At 43.3% G+C, this 17,881-nt stretch overlaps 3 protein-coding genes across 6 annotated transcripts in view; 1 reads left to right on the forward strand and 2 right to left on the reverse strand.

Moving 5' to 3' along the window:
- Positions 1–3,865, reverse strand: part of LOC111959642 (MORC family CW-type zinc finger protein 3) — a 30,165-nt gene extending 26,300 nt beyond the window's left edge. For 2 of the 4 annotated variants that reach the window (XR_002876705.3, XM_023981365.3), the window contains exon 1: positions 3,759–3,864. Coding sequence is in view for 2 of the 4 variants with exons in the window: in XM_023981365.3 (XP_023837133.1) it covers positions 3,759–3,791 (33 nt within the window). In the remaining 2 variants the exon portion in view is untranslated. Of the gene's footprint in view, positions 1–3,758 lie in introns of all 4 variants that reach the window. The other 2 variants (XM_070437663.1, XM_070437664.1) reach the window with 2 other exon arrangements.
- The window catches only part of LOC111959806 (potassium voltage-gated channel subfamily E member 2), a 367,483-nt gene that overhangs the window by 274,500 nt on the left and 75,102 nt on the right, over positions 1–17,881 (forward strand). The window lies entirely within an intron of this gene.
- The window catches only part of LOC111959256 (protein DOP1B), a 52,173-nt gene continuing 39,852 nt past the window's right edge, over positions 5,561–17,881 (reverse strand). Inside the window, exons 27-35 of the mRNA XM_070437627.1 lie at positions 17,300–17,382; positions 16,961–17,220; positions 16,757–16,818; positions 16,544–16,672; positions 8,830–8,966; positions 8,614–8,669; positions 8,316–8,456; positions 8,061–8,193; positions 5,561–7,060 (exon numbers count right to left, since the gene is read on the reverse strand). Of these exons, the coding sequence (XP_070293728.1) occupies positions 6,809–7,060; positions 8,061–8,193; positions 8,316–8,456; positions 8,614–8,669; positions 8,830–8,966; positions 16,544–16,672; positions 16,757–16,818; positions 16,961–17,220; positions 17,300–17,382 (1,253 nt within the window). The 3' untranslated portion in view covers positions 5,561–6,808. The remainder of the gene's footprint in view (positions 7,061–8,060; positions 8,194–8,315; positions 8,457–8,613; positions 8,670–8,829; positions 8,967–16,543; positions 16,673–16,756; positions 16,819–16,960; positions 17,221–17,299; positions 17,383–17,881) is intronic.

A 17,881-nucleotide genomic window follows, 5' to 3' on the forward strand; every position in this document is an offset into this window, starting at 1 on the left:
TACACTTGTGTGTAGAAGGTAGTAGTTGTGAAATTGTTAGGTTAGATTACTCGTTGGTTATTATTGCATTGTCGGAACTAGAAGCACAAGCATTTCGCTACACTCGCATTAACATCTGCTAACCATGTGTATGTGACAAATAAAATTTCTATTACACTAGATGTCCTTAAATCAATATTACTCCACAAAAGCTTTAGAGGAAAGGAAACAACTTCAAGGTCTCAGAGCCAGTGAATTCACTGATTGAAATGCTACTAGCATGCACTGCTAACTAGCTAGCCATTTCACACTGGTTACGCCCCCCCCTTTTAACCTCCTAGTTCTCTGCAACAACCAGTAATCCGAGTCAACAACATCAATGTAACAGTCTTGCTTCCGTCCCTCTCATCACCCCAACCTGGGTTCGTACCACAGACTCTCGGAACACAACTGCCTCCGACAAAACATCATTACCTATCGCTCCACAAAAGCTGTGGCCCTTGCAGAGTAAGGGAAACAACCACTTCAAGGTCTCAGGGTGAGTGACGTCACTGATTGAAATACTACTAGTGCCCACCGCTAACTAGCTAGGAATTTCACACCAGTTACACTAAGACATTACATGCATCAACCAATGGTTGTGTGCCACATCAGACTGTGCCGTCGGGTACCAGATTGCTATAGCATATGTGGTTAGCTGACACAAAATACCTATCCAGGCATTGTTTAGATCTGGCATGTCAGCAACTCCTGGGCAGAGGAACGCGACCTGTCTCTCCATGAGACGCCATCATTGCCGACTCCCTTGGCTTCAAATGCATTCAAAGATGGTGGATAATAGAAGATGTCTTACACTGGCCGTTTACCATTGGAAAAAATGGTCACAGTTCCGGTCTACTAAAAGGGATACTTTGGATCGTCAATTAAGCCATTTTTCCTACTTACCCAAAGTCACACAAACTAAATTATACCATTTTTATGTCTCTGTGTAGTTTTAGCTGAGCACAATTATTAGAAGTCTGCATGAACTACTAGCTAGCTCCTTTCAAGCAGGGAAATATACCTAACTACTCCAAAGTTGGGTGGTTGATCCATCGTTCAGAAACATCTCTTTTCCATAGAATAGATTTGAATTTTCAAACTAGATAAAGAGTTATCAAAAGCAATCACTTTTGCATGTGAAAAATCCTTAATCCTACTCATTACTCCATGTGCTTAACTTAACCTACGTCACTTTTGTTTTGAGCTGATTTCGCAGTAGGCCAGAACGGGGCATCCGGCTCAGCCCTGCATGGCAGCCCGGTTCCAAAATGAATACAATCACTTTTCACCCGGTGCAAACTACGCCTACCCGGCCAGATGAATAGAATCCCCTGTATTTCACTACATTTAACCTGTTCATTGGCCTATATGCATTTGTCAACTGGATCTGGTCTAGTTATAGAGTAAACAGAACAATGTATATTGTCACCCATTTGCTAGTACAACAGAACAGTCATTGTGTGTAAAGTTTTAATGGGTGCATAATGAACAAAAATTGGGATACAGTTGAAGGTGGTGATGAACCCACTTGCAGTCTGAGTCCTCACATAGAAATGAATGGTGTCAAGTGATGATGGCTTTGTCCATTCAGTCATTGGTTTAAGGCAATCTGGCAATAGGGTCTGGCTCCAGCAGATACTTTCTCAGGACACAGACTGTGAGACATACCAGCTCAGATAGGTCTAATGATGCCAGAAAGGATGATGTTTTACCGCCACCAACCCGCACTGGTGGTGAAATTACTTGTAGCATTAGAAGCTAGGTACTATAGCTAGTGTTGTAGGCCTACTACCTATCTAGTGTGTACTAGCTAGCTAAGTAGTGTGTACTAGCTAGCTAAGTAGTGTGTACTAGCTAGCTAAGTAGTGTGTACTAGCTAGCTAAGTAGTGTGTACTAGCTAGCTGCACAAGCAACAGTGGTTAGCATAACGCCCCGGACCAGAGCTAGTACACCGACTGGTGCCTTGGAACAAAGCTACCGACTCACGCAATACACACAACCAACAAACATCTACAGGTTGCGTGTGCACATACCATCTGAGAAGCACCTGCATGCACTTAGAGGTTCGCAGACCAAGCAGCGTCAGCATGCATAATCTGTAGCTGGATGCGTCGCCAATCTGGAGGTTTCTCACTATCTGGGCAAGCGGCAAAACTAAATACTGCCTATTTCTACAATTTCTCTCTTAAAATCCAATTTTAAACCTAACCCTAACATTAACCACAATACTAACCTTTACCTTGAATTAAGACCAAAAAGGAACATTTTGTATTCATCAATTTTGACTTTGCCTCTGAACTGTCTAGTAGTGGGAACAAATCTGGCGCTTTGATTTGGAGAAGTGAGTGTTGGAGCTACAACATGTGTATGTGACCAATAACATTTGATTATTCTATATTACGCTCATTTCCCTATAGTAGACAGAACGTGTTACTACATTACACAGATGAACGTTTTCACCACACACGAATTAAAGGAAATACACATCCCCTTTAACTCAGATTGGTGATCAAATCAAACTTTAATACAACAAGTGTAGACCTTACTGTGAAATGCTTACTTACAAGCCCTTAACCAACAGTGCTTTCAAGACAACTGGGAACTCGGAAAAAAACGAGGTCGAATCATGTCAGTGATCTTCAGTTCGGAAAGWCGGAGTTGTAGAAAGAGTGTTCCCGAATTGGAATTCAGAGTTTTCGATTTTTTCCCCAGTCGGAACTCGTTTTTTCCCCCAGACTTCCCAGTTGTCTTGAACGCACTGAATTCGGAAGTCGGAAATTTCCCAGTTCAGAGTTCCCAGTTGTTTTGAATGCGGCATTGGAAATGGAGCTGCCATTTTCAGACCACCGTGACTAGAAAAAAAAAGTCGGGCGATACTCCCTTAAAAGTCCTGGGCTCACATTAAGTCATGGACTTAAGGGTTTATCATTGATATGAAAGCCAACCCCTGTCGCTATCTAGAAACCATTATGGAGGTGGTGATTTGTTTAAATTATCCAGTAAAAAAAACGTGTTTTTTCCTGGCCATCTATCGAAATAATGTTCTCACAGAAATATAAGTGATACATGGCTACGACAGGTTGTCATCGCTTGACAGGCATAAGTAGTAGCCTATACCAAAGTTCTTTGAGTTCGTCTGTAAAATGTGTGCAAACCGTACATGTCCCAGCGGTTATTGTCCCAGTTCTATTGATTTAAACACAATATCGACGTGACTGGTATATTTGCGCGCACTATTGATTACAGTAGAACAAGCGATCAATTCCAGCCTTGAGTGACCGCTTGGTAAATATTGCTGCGTGTGCAGGTTAGAAGGTAGGCTACGAATTTGCCAAATACAAATATTCTAAACACAAGTGTGATACGTGTGTGTAGGCAGTAACTTTTACGTATTCAAAATATCACAACTTATTTCAGCATATTAATTATTAATTTGAACATTTAAAACCGGCGCTTGGACAGTGGGCCATAAATAAAAAAGCCATGATTAGGAAACAGCAACAGTATAATCTTCTATATGTTTTAGGAATATAAACGGTACTTAACATACTTTTTCAACAGGATTCTACTTTATCAGGTAAAAACTACTGATCGAGACCAAAAACGTGCTATGATTTCGATGATTAGTTTAATCACTATAATCAGAAGCAATTGCACATAATTTACTTCTACATAGCACAATGTCAACAGGTTGTGGCTAGATACTGTAAAAGTAAAATATCATGTTAACGCCTACCTTACTTATAGGGACTCCTCTCTGCGACGCCATCTTCTCCGAAATGCAGAAGGGACAACATGCACAAGTCTAGCGCGAGGGAACCACCCAGCTGGGCCTAGCGGGTGTGTTGAATAATAATGCTGCGTTCAGAACCAAGTGGGAAGGTGGTATTACCAGTTAAATGTATACATGCACAAGCCTAGCGGTGGGGCACCATCCAGCTGGGCCGAGCGGGTGTTTTGAATAATAATGCTGCATTTATAGCCAAGTGGGAAGGTGGTAATTACCAGTTAAATGTATTCACTTTCTTTGAACACGTTGAAAAATGCCAATTCACACAAGCTCCATCAACTGTACTTTTAGTTTATGGTTATCATGAATGTAAACAAAAAAAGTGTTAAAAAAACATTATTGCTTTTTATAAATAATGTTTTGTTGTATTTAACTGACTAAAATGCTATTATCTAGGTCATTTCTTTAGTAGAGGTCAGCTTGTGGGACAAGTCAGGGGTGCTTTCAGTTCGATGGAACAACTGCTATGTTGCAGAACAGTTTGTACTGAACTACATGTTTCCCCAAGATGTTCTGGAACAGACTTTGAGGTACGTTTTCTCCATTTGGTGGGTGTAACAGGGTGAATCAAACTGAACTCTTTGGAGTGTTAAAGAATAACTTAATTTCTGTTTATTCATGAACCAATTGATTTTAATTTAAAAGAGAGACGCTGGTATTGACCCAGAACAAACACCTGCCTCCCTAGATTACTATTTTATAAAAGGGGCTGAGCTGGACCCAAGGAAAGAAAGAATAAGAATCCAAAAACACCCCTAAGCTAGATTAGCATATTTAAACAACTAACTAACCAAAAATACAGTGGGTGGTCCACCCAGTTCTAACTAGTGTATTTAACAAAGTTTACCTACGGGTAGTGTATGCCCATGGGTGACCTGTCTGGTTACCCCCTATTCCCACCATCAAACACCATAACCAAAAACAATACTCACAGGTGGGGACAAAGTGACATGTATCCTAAACCACACAAGAGATCTACAAACATATGGCATTTACAGAGAGATTGCTACACAAAGAGATCGAGCTCTAGAGAAAACAACTGACAGGGTTTTTAACCCAAGGGAAAGGGACTGTGATTGGGTAGGAGAAAAGGAGCAGGTGTCTTCTGATTAGCGACTGATTGATGACTGATTGGGGAATGATGATTGTCACCTGTGAGTAGGGGAGAAGGAGAGAAAAGAAATACACACAGGATACATACAGAATACCTGTATCCGTAACATAAATAAATACAGTATGGGGATGAAGTAGTTGGATGGGCTATTTACAGATGGGCTATGTACAAGTCCAGTGATCTGTGAGCTGCTCTGGCAGCTGGTGCTTAAAGCTAGTGAGGGAGATATGAGTCTCCAGCTTCAGTGATTTTTGCAGTTCGTTCCAGTCATTGGCAGCAGAGAACTGAAAGGAAAGGCGGCCAAATGAAGAATTGGCTTTGATAAACAGTTATAAAACCTGCATACATTATGCTATTGGGATCCTGAGTGGCGCAGCAGTCTAAGGCATTGCATCGTAGTGCTAGAGGCATCACTACAGACCGGGGTTCGATCCTGGGCTGTATCAACCGGCTGTGATTGGGAATCCCATAGGTCGGCACACAATTGGCCCAGAGTTATCCGTGTTAGGGGATACAGGTTAGTTGAGGTAGTTTGTACTTGTAAGTAGGGGTAAAGTGACTATACATAGATAATAAACAGTGAGTAGCAGTGGTGTAAAATCAAAGGGGTGGTATCAATGTAAATAGTCTGGTGGCCATTTTTAAATGTTTTTATTTGCAGACCATGATATATTAATTCGGATATTAACAAGTAATCATTTTCAGGAGGTCAAACATTTACATAGTTTAGTTAAGCATTCACATTTGAAGAATAAAATTGTGTTGAGTGGTAATGGTGTATTCATGACAAGTGGTAAACTGAACCTCTGAGTTAATTTACATTTGTTTGCATAGAGCTTCCTATTGGTTGATTCTAGAAACTTGGGCCTCATCATTCTACAACTAGTTTCCAAGTCAAATTTCAGAGATTCTGAGTTGCTTTGAAAGCACCATATGTCCAAACATTCCACAAAACACCTAAAAATAGACAGACTCCCAATGAACAAATACCACACGTTATTTAACTTATATTAGATATCTAGAGGTATTACTATGCACACAAATCCAATTAAAGAATTTACCCACAAATAAAACTGTGACATGATTGATGACAAGCAGAGCTTTTTAAACATAAAAAAAATCAACCATCCTCTATTAAAAGCCTTAGAGGTCCCATAGTCACTGACCAGCAGGTATACTCATCTACTCCTGTCTCATTGGAATATATTACAACATATGCTAATAGGAGGGAGCAGGTTTATGGAGAGCTTTGTAGAGCAATTAGTAGTCAGTACTGCGGTCTCTCTCTTTGTTACAGTGGTTACAGTGGTGCTTCTTTTATGACCAGTGTCACCTCTAAAAGCTAGCTAGTATCAGTACTACTCTTATTTTAAGTCAGCACATTCAGACTTGTACTCAGAGAGAGCCTAATTTTTAAAATGTATTTCACCTTTATTTAACTAGGCAAGTCAGTTAAGAACAAATTCTTATTTTCAATGACGGCCTAGGAACAGTGGTTTAACTGCCTTGTTCAGGGGCAGAGCGACAGATTTTTACCTTGTCAGCTCGGTGATTCGATCTTGCAACCTTTCGGTTACTAGTCCAACGCTCTAACCACTAGGCTACCTGCCGCCCCAACTGCCATTCCAGTTGGTGTCAGTTAATTCTAGATTATTTTCGAGTATCTCAAATGTAGAATATCCTATATAGATGTGTTAAATCTCAACCAGGTAACGTAAACAATTCAAAATTCAAAAGAACATCCCAAAAGATGACAATTTAGCTGGTATATGCCTACAATACAACATTGCTTTCAGTGGTTGTGCCCATTCTACACATTCCATTTCTATGGTTCCAGTTCTCATTTCCTCTACGTTCTAAGATCTAGATCCTTGGTGGAGTTCTAACTCTCCATGGAGTCTAGGAACTCTTCCTCAGTGATGTGCTCCAGTCTCTTCAGGACTTGGTCGGCGCTGGCTGCAGGGTAGTCTGTCACAGGGTAATCTGGAGGGCTGCTGGGTGAAGTGCCCTGGAAGGAACAGCAGAGTGTATGGAGGAAGGGAGCAAGCTGGATGATGGAGGTGAGAAAGCGACGGGTGAGGAGGGGGAACTCCAGACGCTCCGTAGATGACTCCTCGCTCAGCCCGTTCAGCATCTGGAATGAAAATACATGTTATACAATACACGCATGATTGAGTCAGCTCGTTATCATGGTGTATATAAGGACGTGTTATTTTGCTCGATAACGGTGTGTGTGTTCAAATCAAAATTTATTTGTCACATGCGCCGAATACAATGGGTGTAGACTTATCCATGAAATGCTTGCTTACAAACCCTTCCCAACGATGCATAGTTAAGAAATAATAATAAATAATAAAATAGTAACACATGAGGAATAAAATACACAAGAATGGAGGTATATCCAGTGAGTACCAGAACCAGATCAATGTGCAGAGGTGAGAGGTACACTACATGACCAAAAGTATGTTGACACCTGCTCGTTGCTTCCAGACACAGTTTGGAAGTCGGTAGTGAGTGCTGCAACTGAGGGAAAAACTATTTTTACGCGCTTTAGCACCCGGCAGTCCCATTCTGTGAGCTTGTGTGGCCTACCACTTTGCGGCTGAGCTGTTGTTGCTCCTAGACATTTCCACTTCACAATAACAGCAATTAAGAGTTGACTGGGGTCAAATAAAGAAGAGTCAAATAAAGAATAGAGTAGCAGCAGCATATGATGAGTGCAAAAGTGTGTGTGTGTGTGTGTGTGCGCGTGTGTATGTGCGTTTGTGTTGTGTTGGTATCTGTGTGTATATGTGTTTGCGTTGTCGATATGCATGTGTGTGTGAGTTTTGTGTGAGAGTGTCTGTGGACATGTTTAACTATACTTGTGGGGATCAGAAGTCCCCACAAGAATAGTAAATTAACAAACAAACATTTTGTTGGTCCCCACAAGGTCAAATGCTATTTCTAGGGGGTTAAGGTTAGAATTAGGTTTAGGGTTAGGAGCTAGGAGGTTGGGGTTAAGGTAAGAGCACTGGTTAAGGTTAGGGAAAATAGGATTTTGAATGGTACTGAATTATGTGTCCCCACAAGGTTAGTCGTATAAGACTGTGTGTGTGTGAGTGTGCATAGTGCAAGGTAGGGTGTTCCCTTACTCCGTAGCGTTGGTGTAGTGCCTCTAGTACTTTGACAATATGGGGTTTGCACTCCTGCTCTCCCTCCAGGAGACTATTCTCTGGGCCACTGTAGCAGCTCATATCCACTTCTGGAACAAAGGCCCAGCGATACCTAGACACACATGCACACACCAGACACACACACAAGAGCAGAGAGAATGGAATGCAATTGTAATCATTCTAAGCACACCCTACATAGATGCGAAGCAGATACTAAGCCGATGAGGCTCTTACATCTGAAAGAGGGGCATCTTCTCTGGGGGGAAGGCCAGGGCGGTGTCCAGGAACTTGCATGCAGACAGGTACATGTCCAACTCTGGCTGGGGGAAAGCCAATGGCCCGTTCCCCATGGCTCCACGTACAACTTTAGTCAACCTGACAGAGAAAGACAGAGTAGAAGGAGAACAGAGAAAAAGCAAGAGACAACACAATAAGTCTGAATGAAACATAGTCAAGATATTCACATGAGATACTGCCTGATACATTGACATTATATATGTAGATAAAATAATGGATGGGTAGACTGACTCACTTTGACACCTCTTTTTCGTCCAACAAGGCTTTTTCCAGTCGAACAAATATTCGGATCTGACAAACGGAGAGAAGAGACACGCCATTAGAAGACAGGACTGGACAAACACTAACAAACACTTTATTTTTTACATGCCACAACTCTGCTGAAAACAATGCATGTCAGGAAATCAACAGTGACAGGAAGTGATGTCATCAGGGCGGGGTTGTTCCTCACCAGTTCTGTGACCATGATTGGCCAGAGGGAGGTGAGGTGCTGGGGGGAGATCCGCAGCACAAGAACACGGAAAGTCAGAAACATCTGAGCAGAGACGGAGGGCGTCTGACCCATACGCAGAGCCTCTGTCAGCCGCTCTGAGTGAGGATGGGAGGAGAGATCATCATTACATTTAGGGATGGGTACGGTTATTTGAATATTCAAATATCTGAACGTACATAGGTATTCGATTACTTAAGAGAGTATTCATTTTTTAAATAGGCTTTTATTTTAAAGGCCTTGTCTGAAATTTAAATAAAATCAGTGGAAGCTACTCAGAGGAGGAAGGGGAGAACCATAAAACATTACAAAATAAATTGTTGAACATTTAAAAAGTTAAAACTATTCACGCCACCAAATAATTGATTAAAATACACTATTTTACAATGAAGGTCTACAGTAGCCTCAACATCACTCTGTAGGATAGCACCATGGTGTAACCGGAGTACAGCTAGCTTCCGTTCTCCTCTGGGTACATTGACTTCAATACAAAACCTAGGAGGCTCATGGTTCTCACCCCCTTCCATAGACTTACACAGTAATTATGACAACTTCCAGAGAACGTCCTCCAACCTATCAGAGCTCTTGCAGCATGAACTGACATGTTGTCCTCCCAATCAAAGAATCAGAGAATTAATCTAGTACTGAAAGCATAAGGTACAGAGCTAGCACTGCAGAGCATAAAATATGGTGAGTAGTTGACTCAGAGAGAAAGAATATAGTTGAACAGTGTTCCAAAATGAAGGAGAAGCCATAGAGAGATCGAGAGAGATTTCATAAAAAAATAAAAAACATTTTCAGTTTCACTTATTTAGCTAGCAAATGCAGCTAGCTAGTTTAGCCTACTCAAACACCCTGCTCAAACAGAGGGATGCTATGTTAGCTAGCTGGCTATGCAACACAACACTGGAAATCTTCCAAGTCAAGGTAAGCTTTAGGTTTGACAAATTAATTGCCACGGGGCCCGCCGGTGTCAGTGCTAAACTGCTTACTGACTGTACACTAACGTTACTGCATGATTGTATCGGGTTTACTAAATCAAATAACATTTTATTTGTCACATGAGCCGAATACAATAGGTGTAGACCTTACAGTGAAATGCTTACTTACAAGCCCTTAACCAACAATGCAGTTAAGAAAATACCTTAATTTAAAAAAAAGTAAGAGATAAGAATAACAAATAATTAAAGAGCAGCAGTAAATAACAAGAGTGGGGCTATATAAAAGGGGTACCGGTACAGAGTCAATGTCAATGTACAGGTGCACCGGTGTCGAGGTAATTGAGGTAATATGTACATGTAGGTAATAACAGAGTAGCAGCAGCGTTCCAGAGCGGGGGGCAATGCAAATAGTCTGGGTAGGCATTTGCTTACCTGTTCAGGAGTCTTATGGCTTGGGGTAGAAGCTATTTAGGAGCCTCTTGGACCTAGACTTGGCGCTCCGGTATCGCTTGCTGTGCGGTTGCAGAGAGAACAGTCTATGACTAGCGTGGCTGGAGTCTTTGAAATTTTAGGGCCTTCCTCTGACACCGCCTGGTATAGAAGTTCTGGATGGCAGGAAGCTTGGCCCCGGTGATGTACTGGGCCGTACGCACTACCCTCTGTAGTGCCTTGCGGTTGGATGCCGAGCAATTGCCATACCAGGAAGTGATGCAACCCGTCAGGATGCTCTTGATGGTGCAGCTTTAAAACCTTTTGAGGATCTGAGGACCCATGTCAAATCTTTTCAGTCTCCTGAGGGTGACTGTCTTTATGTGCTTGGTCCATGTTAGTTTGTTGGTGATGTGGACGCCAAGGAACTTGAAGCTCTCAACCTGCTCCACTACAGCCCGTCTATGAGAACGGGGGCGTGCTCGGTCCTCCTTTTCCTGTAGTCCACAATCATCTCCTTTGTCTTGATCACGCTGAGGTAGAGGTTGTTGTCCTTGCACCACACGGTCAGGTCTCTGACCTCCTCCCTATAGGCTGTCTCATCGTTGTTGGTGATCAGGCCTACCACTGTTGTGTCATCAGCAAACTTAATGGTGTTGGAGTCGTGCCTGGCCATGCAGTCAAGAGTGAACAGGGAGTACAGGAGGGGGCTGAGCACGCACCCCTGAGGGGCCCCTGTGTTGAGGATCAGAGTGGCGGATGTGTTGTTACCTACCCTTACCACCTGGGGGCGGCCCGTCAGGAAGTCCAGGATCCAGTTGCAGAGGGAGGTGCTTAGTCCCAGAGTACTTAGCATAGTGATGAGCTTTGAGGGCACTATGGTGTTGAATTTTGAGCTGTAGTCAATTAATAGCATTCTCACATACAGTTGAAGTCGGAAGTTTACATACACTTAGGTTGGAGTCATTAAAATTCATTTTTCAACCACTCCACACATTTCTTGGTAACAAACTATAGTTTTGGCAAGTCGGTTAGGACATCAACTTTGTGCATGACACAAGTAATTTTTCCAACAATTGTTTACAGACAGATTATTTCACTTATAATTCACTGCATCACAATTCCAGTGGGTCAGAAGTTTACATACACTAAGTTGACTGTTCCTTAAAACAGCTTAGAAAATTACAGAACATGAAGTCATGGCTTTAGAAGCTTCTGATAGGCTAATTTACATCATTTGAGTCAATTGGAGGTGTACCTGTGGATGTATTTCAAGGCCCATCTTCAAACTCAGTACCTCTTTGCTTGACATCATGGGAAAATCAAAGGAAATTAGCCAAGACCTCAGAAAAAAATTTGTAGACCTCCACAAGTATGGTTCATCCTTGAGAGCAATTTCCAAACGCTTGAAGGTACCACGTTCATCTGTACAAACAATAGTACGCAAGTATAAACACCATGGGACCACGCAGCCGTTATACCGCTCAGGAAGTAGACACGCTCTGTCTACTAGACATGAACGTACTTTGGTGCGAAAAGGGCAAATCAATCCCAGAACAACAGCAAAGGACCTTGTGAAGATGCTGGAGGAAACAAGTACAAAAGTATCTATATCCACAGTAAAACGAGTCCTATATCGACATAACCTGAAAGGCCGCTCAGCAAGGAAGAAGCCACTGCTCCAAAACCACCATAAAAAAGCCAGACTATGGTTTGTAACTGCACATGGGGACAAAGATCGTACTTTTTGAGAAATATCCTCTGGTCTAATGACAAAAATAGAACTGTTTGGCCATAATGACCATCCTTATGTTTGGAGGAAAAAGGGGGATGCTTGCAAGCCGAAGAACACCATACCAACCGTGAAGCACGGGGGTGGCAGTATCATGTTGTGGGGGTGCTTTGCTGCAGGAGGGTCTGGTGCACTAAACAAAATAGATGGTATCTTGAGAAAGTAAAATTATGTGGATATATTGAAGCAACATCTYAAGACATCAGTCAGGAAGTTAAAGCTTGGTCRCAAATGGGTCTTCCAAATGGACAATGACCCCAAGCATACTTCCACAGTTGTGGCAAAATGGCTTAAGGACAACAAAGTCAAGGTATTGGAGTGGCCATCACAAAGCCTTGACCTCAATCCCATAGAAAATGTGTGGGCAGAACTGAAAAAGCATGTGTGAGCAAGAAGGCCTACAAACCTGACTCAGTTACACCCACGCTGTCAGGAGGAATGGGCCAAAATTCACCCAACTTATTGTGGGAAGCTTGTGGAAGGCTACCTGAAACGTTTGACCCAAGTTAAACAATTTAAAAGGCAATGCTACCAAATACTAATTGAGTGTATGTAAACTTCTGACTCACTGGGAATGTGATGAAAGAAATAAAAGCTGAAATAAATCATTCTCTCTACTAATATTCTGACATTTCACATTCTTAAAATAAAGTGGTGATCCTAACTGACCTAAGACAGGGGATTTTTTACTAGGATTAAATGTCAAGAATTGTGAAAAACTGAGTTTAAATGTTGTGTTAATTGTGTTAATGTAAACTTCCGACTTCAACTGTAGGTGTTCCTTTTGTCCAGGTGTGAAAGGGCAGTGTGGAGTGCAATAGAGATGGCATCATCTGTGGATCTGTTGGTGCGTTATGCAAATTGGAGTGGGTCTAGGGTTTCTGGGATAATGATGTTGATGTGAGCCATGACCAGCCATTCAAAGCATTTCATGGCTACAGACGTGAGTTCTACAGGTTGGTAGTCATTTAGGCAGGTTATCTTAGTGTTCTTGGGCACAGGGACTATAGTGGTCTGCTTGAAACATGTTGGTATTAGACTCAAACAGGGAGGGGTTGAAAATGTCAGTGAAGACACTTGCCAGTTGGTCAGCGCATGCTCGCAGTACACGTCCTGGTATTCCTGCTATCCGGAGGGCATAGCAGGATTTCTTATAAGCTTCCGGGTTAGAGTCCCGCTCCTTGAAAGCGGCAGCTTTCCATGGCTTCTGGTTGGGGTATGTATGTACAGTCACTGTGGGGACGACAGCCTTGATGCACTTATTGATAAAGCCAGTGACTGATGTGGTGTACTCCTCAATGCCATCGGAAGAATTCCGGAACATATTCCAGTCTGTGCTAGCAAACATGTTAGTTCTATTAGCTATAGTATGTTGACTATGACGTTACTTTAGCTAATATGGTGACAATGATGTAGACTGTGTGTAGCAGTTATGATATGGTTTGGCTTGGAAAGGTTTTTTCGCCTGGTCACATACAGTGTTGTCCATTGAAGTACACGAGCGAAGGGAAAAGGTGAGAGGAGGCGAGCGCTGGATGCGAGAAGGAATACAACATGGCTGCTATGAAAGTAAACTGTGTTTACGCGTGATCAGGGGTGTATTCATTCCTGCCGATTTTGTTGAAAAACGTTTCTTTCGGAACGGGGATAAACATACCCTAATTTGTCCAATAGAAACTCTAGCTTGCAACTGTTGGACTAATGATTACACCTAGATAAGCTCGATGCAGGCAAGAGTGTGCAAGGCGGTATTGAATGTGTCACTGTCTGTCCATGTGTCACTGTCTGCCTAAAATGTTTCTCTCGACCTGTGTGCACCTACATTGTAAACTATCACTCATAGGCTAGGTTGTAGCAACCTCATGATGGGTATAGGGAAAATATGAGTATCGTGTTGTAGCCAAAACCTATGGCTGTTACAGTACATTGAACTAGGTGAATGGAATATACATGAGTCATCCAATATGCTGTAATAGAAATAAGGCCATGCTCATTAAAAAAAACACATCTTAAACGGCACTAACCGCCACTGAAATATATGTATCTGTGACATTGCTACATAGCCTACAAGGATAGACTATTACATTCTACAGTTTTTATGAGTGTGTCCCATAAAAAGGAAACATTGGATGGGAAGCGCAGAAAAATAGCCTCAATTAGCCTTGCTACTTTAGCTAGCTAGATGACTTACACTACATGCTTGTCGAACATCTCATTCCAAAATCATGGGCATTAATATGGAGTTGGTCCTCCCTTCGCTGCTATAACAGCATCCACTCTTCTGGGAAGGCTTTCCACTAGCTGTTGGAACATTGCTGCGGGTACTTTTTGCCATTCAGCCACAAGAGTATTAGTGAGGACTGGCACTGATGTTTTGGCCGATTAGGCCAGGCTCGCAGTCGGAGTTCCAATTCATCCCAAAGGTGTTCGATGGGGTGGAGGTCAGGGCTCTGTGCAGGCCAGTCAAGTTCTTCCTCACCGATCTTGACAAACCATTTCTCTATGGACCGCGCTTTGTGCATGAGGGCATTGTCAAGCTGAAACAGGAAAGGGCCTTCCCCAAACTGTTGCCACAAATTTGGAAGCACAGAATCGCATAGAATGTCATTGTATGCTGTAGCGTTAAGCTTTCTCTTCACTGGAACTGAGGGGCCTAGCCCGAACCATTATTCCTGCTCCACCAAACTTTACATTTGGCACTATGCATTGGGGCAGGTAGCGTTCTCCTGGCATCCTCCAAACACAGATTTGTCTGTCGGACTGCCAGATGGTGAAGCGTGATTCATCACTCCAGAGAACACGTTTCCACTGCTCCAGAATCCAATGGCGGCAAGCTTTACACCACTCCAGCCGATGCTTGGCATTGCGCATGGTGATCTTAGGCTTGTGTGCGGCTGCTCGGCCATGGAAACCCATTTAATGAAGCTCCCGATGAACAGTTATTGTGCTAATGTTGCTTCCAGAGGCAGTTTGGAACTCTGTAGTGAATGTTAAAACCGAGGACAGACAATTGTTACGAGTGACGCGCTTCAGCGGTCCTGTTTTGTGAGCTTGTGTGGCCTACAACTTCGAGGCTGAGCCGTGGTTGCTCCTAGATGTTTCCACTTCACAATAACAGCACTTATTGTTGACCGGGGCAGCTCTAGCAGGGTAGAAATTTGACAAACTGATTTGTTGGAAAGGTTGCATCCTATGACGGTGCCACGTTGAAAGTCACTGAGCTCTTCAGTAAGGCCATTCTACTGCCAATGCTTGTCTATGGAGATGGCATGGCTGTGTGTTGATTTTATACACTTGTCAGCAACGGGTGTGGCTGAAATAGCCGAATCCGGGGCCTCCCGGGTGGCGCAGTGGTCTAGGGCACTGCATCGCAGCGCTAGCTGCGCCACCTGAGTCTCTGGGTTCGCGCCCAGGCTCTGTCGCAGCCGGCCGCGACCGGGAGGTCCGTGGGGCGACGCACAATTGGCCTAGCGTCGTCCGGGTTAGGCCGGTAGGGATATCCTTGTCTCATCGCGCTCCAGCGACTCCTGTGGCGGGCCGGGCGCAGTGCGCKCTAACCAAGGGGGYCAGGTGCACGGTGTTTCCTCCGACACATTGGTGCGGCTGGCTTCCGGGTTGGAGGCGCKCTKTGTTAAGAAGCAGTGCGGCTTGGTTGGGTTGTGCTTCGGAGGACGCATGGCTTTCGACCTTCGTCTCTCCCGAGCCCGTACAGGAGTTGTAGCGATGAGACAAGATAGTAATTACTAGTGATTGGATACCACGAAAATTGGAGAAAAGGGAGTAAAAAAAATAAAAAATAAAAAAATAAAAGAATTAGCCGAATCCATTCATTTGAAGCGGTGTCCACATACTTTTGAGTGTATATATAGTGTAGCTGGCTAATGTAGCAGCTTCTTTACAACGATTTGATGTAGTCAGAACAAGCACTACCAGCTGGTATGATAGATAACATATGGCAGCAACAAGTTTGTCTAACTAGTGCAAGTTGGTTTGGACACAAACCCACACACCCGCTGAAATCTGTCCAAAATAAGCCCAATGCGTTTCTATGGGCTTATTTTGGATCTAAGCTTGTCGCCCATCTTTGGGACAAGCATGAGCACTCGTCATTATAAACAGATCACTGGCCCCTGCTCTCTCTCGCCCCACCCCCACCCTTCTGCTGACACAAGCAGAGCACAGCGAACCGGCTCTATCGAGTTGCACGAGCATTGATTTATTTTTGTAAAGTTAACAAAATTGTACATGTATTTGGACTGTCCGGAAATCAGAAAAAATATAATGATATCATTAGAATACTGAAATCATTTCAAATGCCCATTCCTAATTACATTATACTGTAAATTAAGGACTCATATTGACCTTATAACATTTCACACACACACACACACACTCACATTCTCTATCGCATTTCATTGTCTACATACTCAGAACACACGGAGCAATGTTCATGCAAAGCATTCAGTCACACACACAAAGAAATGCCTTAAATACACAAAAAGGCCACACCCACCTTGGATGAGGGGCAGGTAGAGGTGGTACTGGTCTAACTCTCCACTGAACATGGCAAAGGCCTGACGCTTCAGTAACATGGGCTTCTGCTCTGCACTGGGAAACAGCTTCAGAGAACTGCTCTGCATGCCTGCAATACACACACAGAGTTAACACGCACGTGCGTACAAACACATGCATGAACACACAAACAGGGTTGGGTGGCTCTACTTACTCATGAGGTCTTTGAACATGGTCTTCTCATGGGTCAGCAGGTGGTCGATGATAGACCTCCAGCTATAGAAAACAGGTCAGGAGGTCAAACAGACCATTTCTTTTTACATTTTATCTGATGATAATAATGTCAATATTTACATGTAATGTACATGTAATGTACACACGCACCCACACACACACACACACACAAATCCAATCTTACTGGGGGGTGCAGGAGACATCCATGGTGAAGAAGAGGGGGTCCATGTAGAGTTCGAAGGCCTCTTTCCTCCAGGCCCTCTTGGTGTAGGCGTACCCACTCAGATTGCTCAGAAGCTGGGCACCCGCACCGAAACTGGGCATGTTGTAAGCACTGTGGTTCTTCAGGTAGGGGAAGACGTAGTACATGAGGCGAGAGATGAGAGGGACGGCTTTCTCCTTCTCATCACTGCGATACACCATGTCCAGGAGAGGGGCTAGAACCTGCAGAGGAGGAGGGTCTGTCATATACAGAAACACATACATAGGCGTGAAAACCATAGTTGCACACAAACACACTTACCTCTGCCAATAGCACTAGGGCTTGCACACTGTACACAGAAGGGGCTGAGGAAGAGACCATGGTGCTGGCCTGAGCCTCAGAGTCTGGAGAAGAGAAGACAATTGAGGAGAAAGGGAAAGAAGGAGATGGGGACAGAAGTGTTGTTACTCATAAATATTTATGACTTTCTTCTTTAGTGCGTGCACTGAGGACAGACCCAAGGCTTAACCTTCTCAGGGTATCAGGAAGGAACTCTATCTCATACTTCAGACCACATCCTGAGTCTACCCATGAAGTACCAATGCCAGTGAAGCTGCAGTGCTCTTACGTCACTGGAGGAACTAGTCTGGTTGCCATGGTAACAGCAGAGGAGAGAAGCATTTCTCCCAATGCACTTTTGAGAGAAGTGTCCTTCTTCCTCCCTCGATCACTACACTGGGGGACTAAGAGGGGAAGTGCTGTATTTCCATGGTTACAGTATGGGTCTGTGGACTCTCTCAGTCCACTCTAATGTAGACCTGAAGAGAGATGAGTAGAGAATAAAGGTTAAATGGTTAAATTAAAAATAAATGAGAAGAGAGGAAAGGAGACTGTTGGTTGAGG

This window comes from Salvelinus sp. IW2-2015, linkage group LG36, assembly GCF_002910315.2.
Source record: "Salvelinus sp. IW2-2015 linkage group LG36, ASM291031v2, whole genome shotgun sequence".
Taxonomy (NCBI): Eukaryota; Metazoa; Chordata; class Actinopteri; order Salmoniformes; family Salmonidae; genus Salvelinus; species Salvelinus sp. IW2-2015.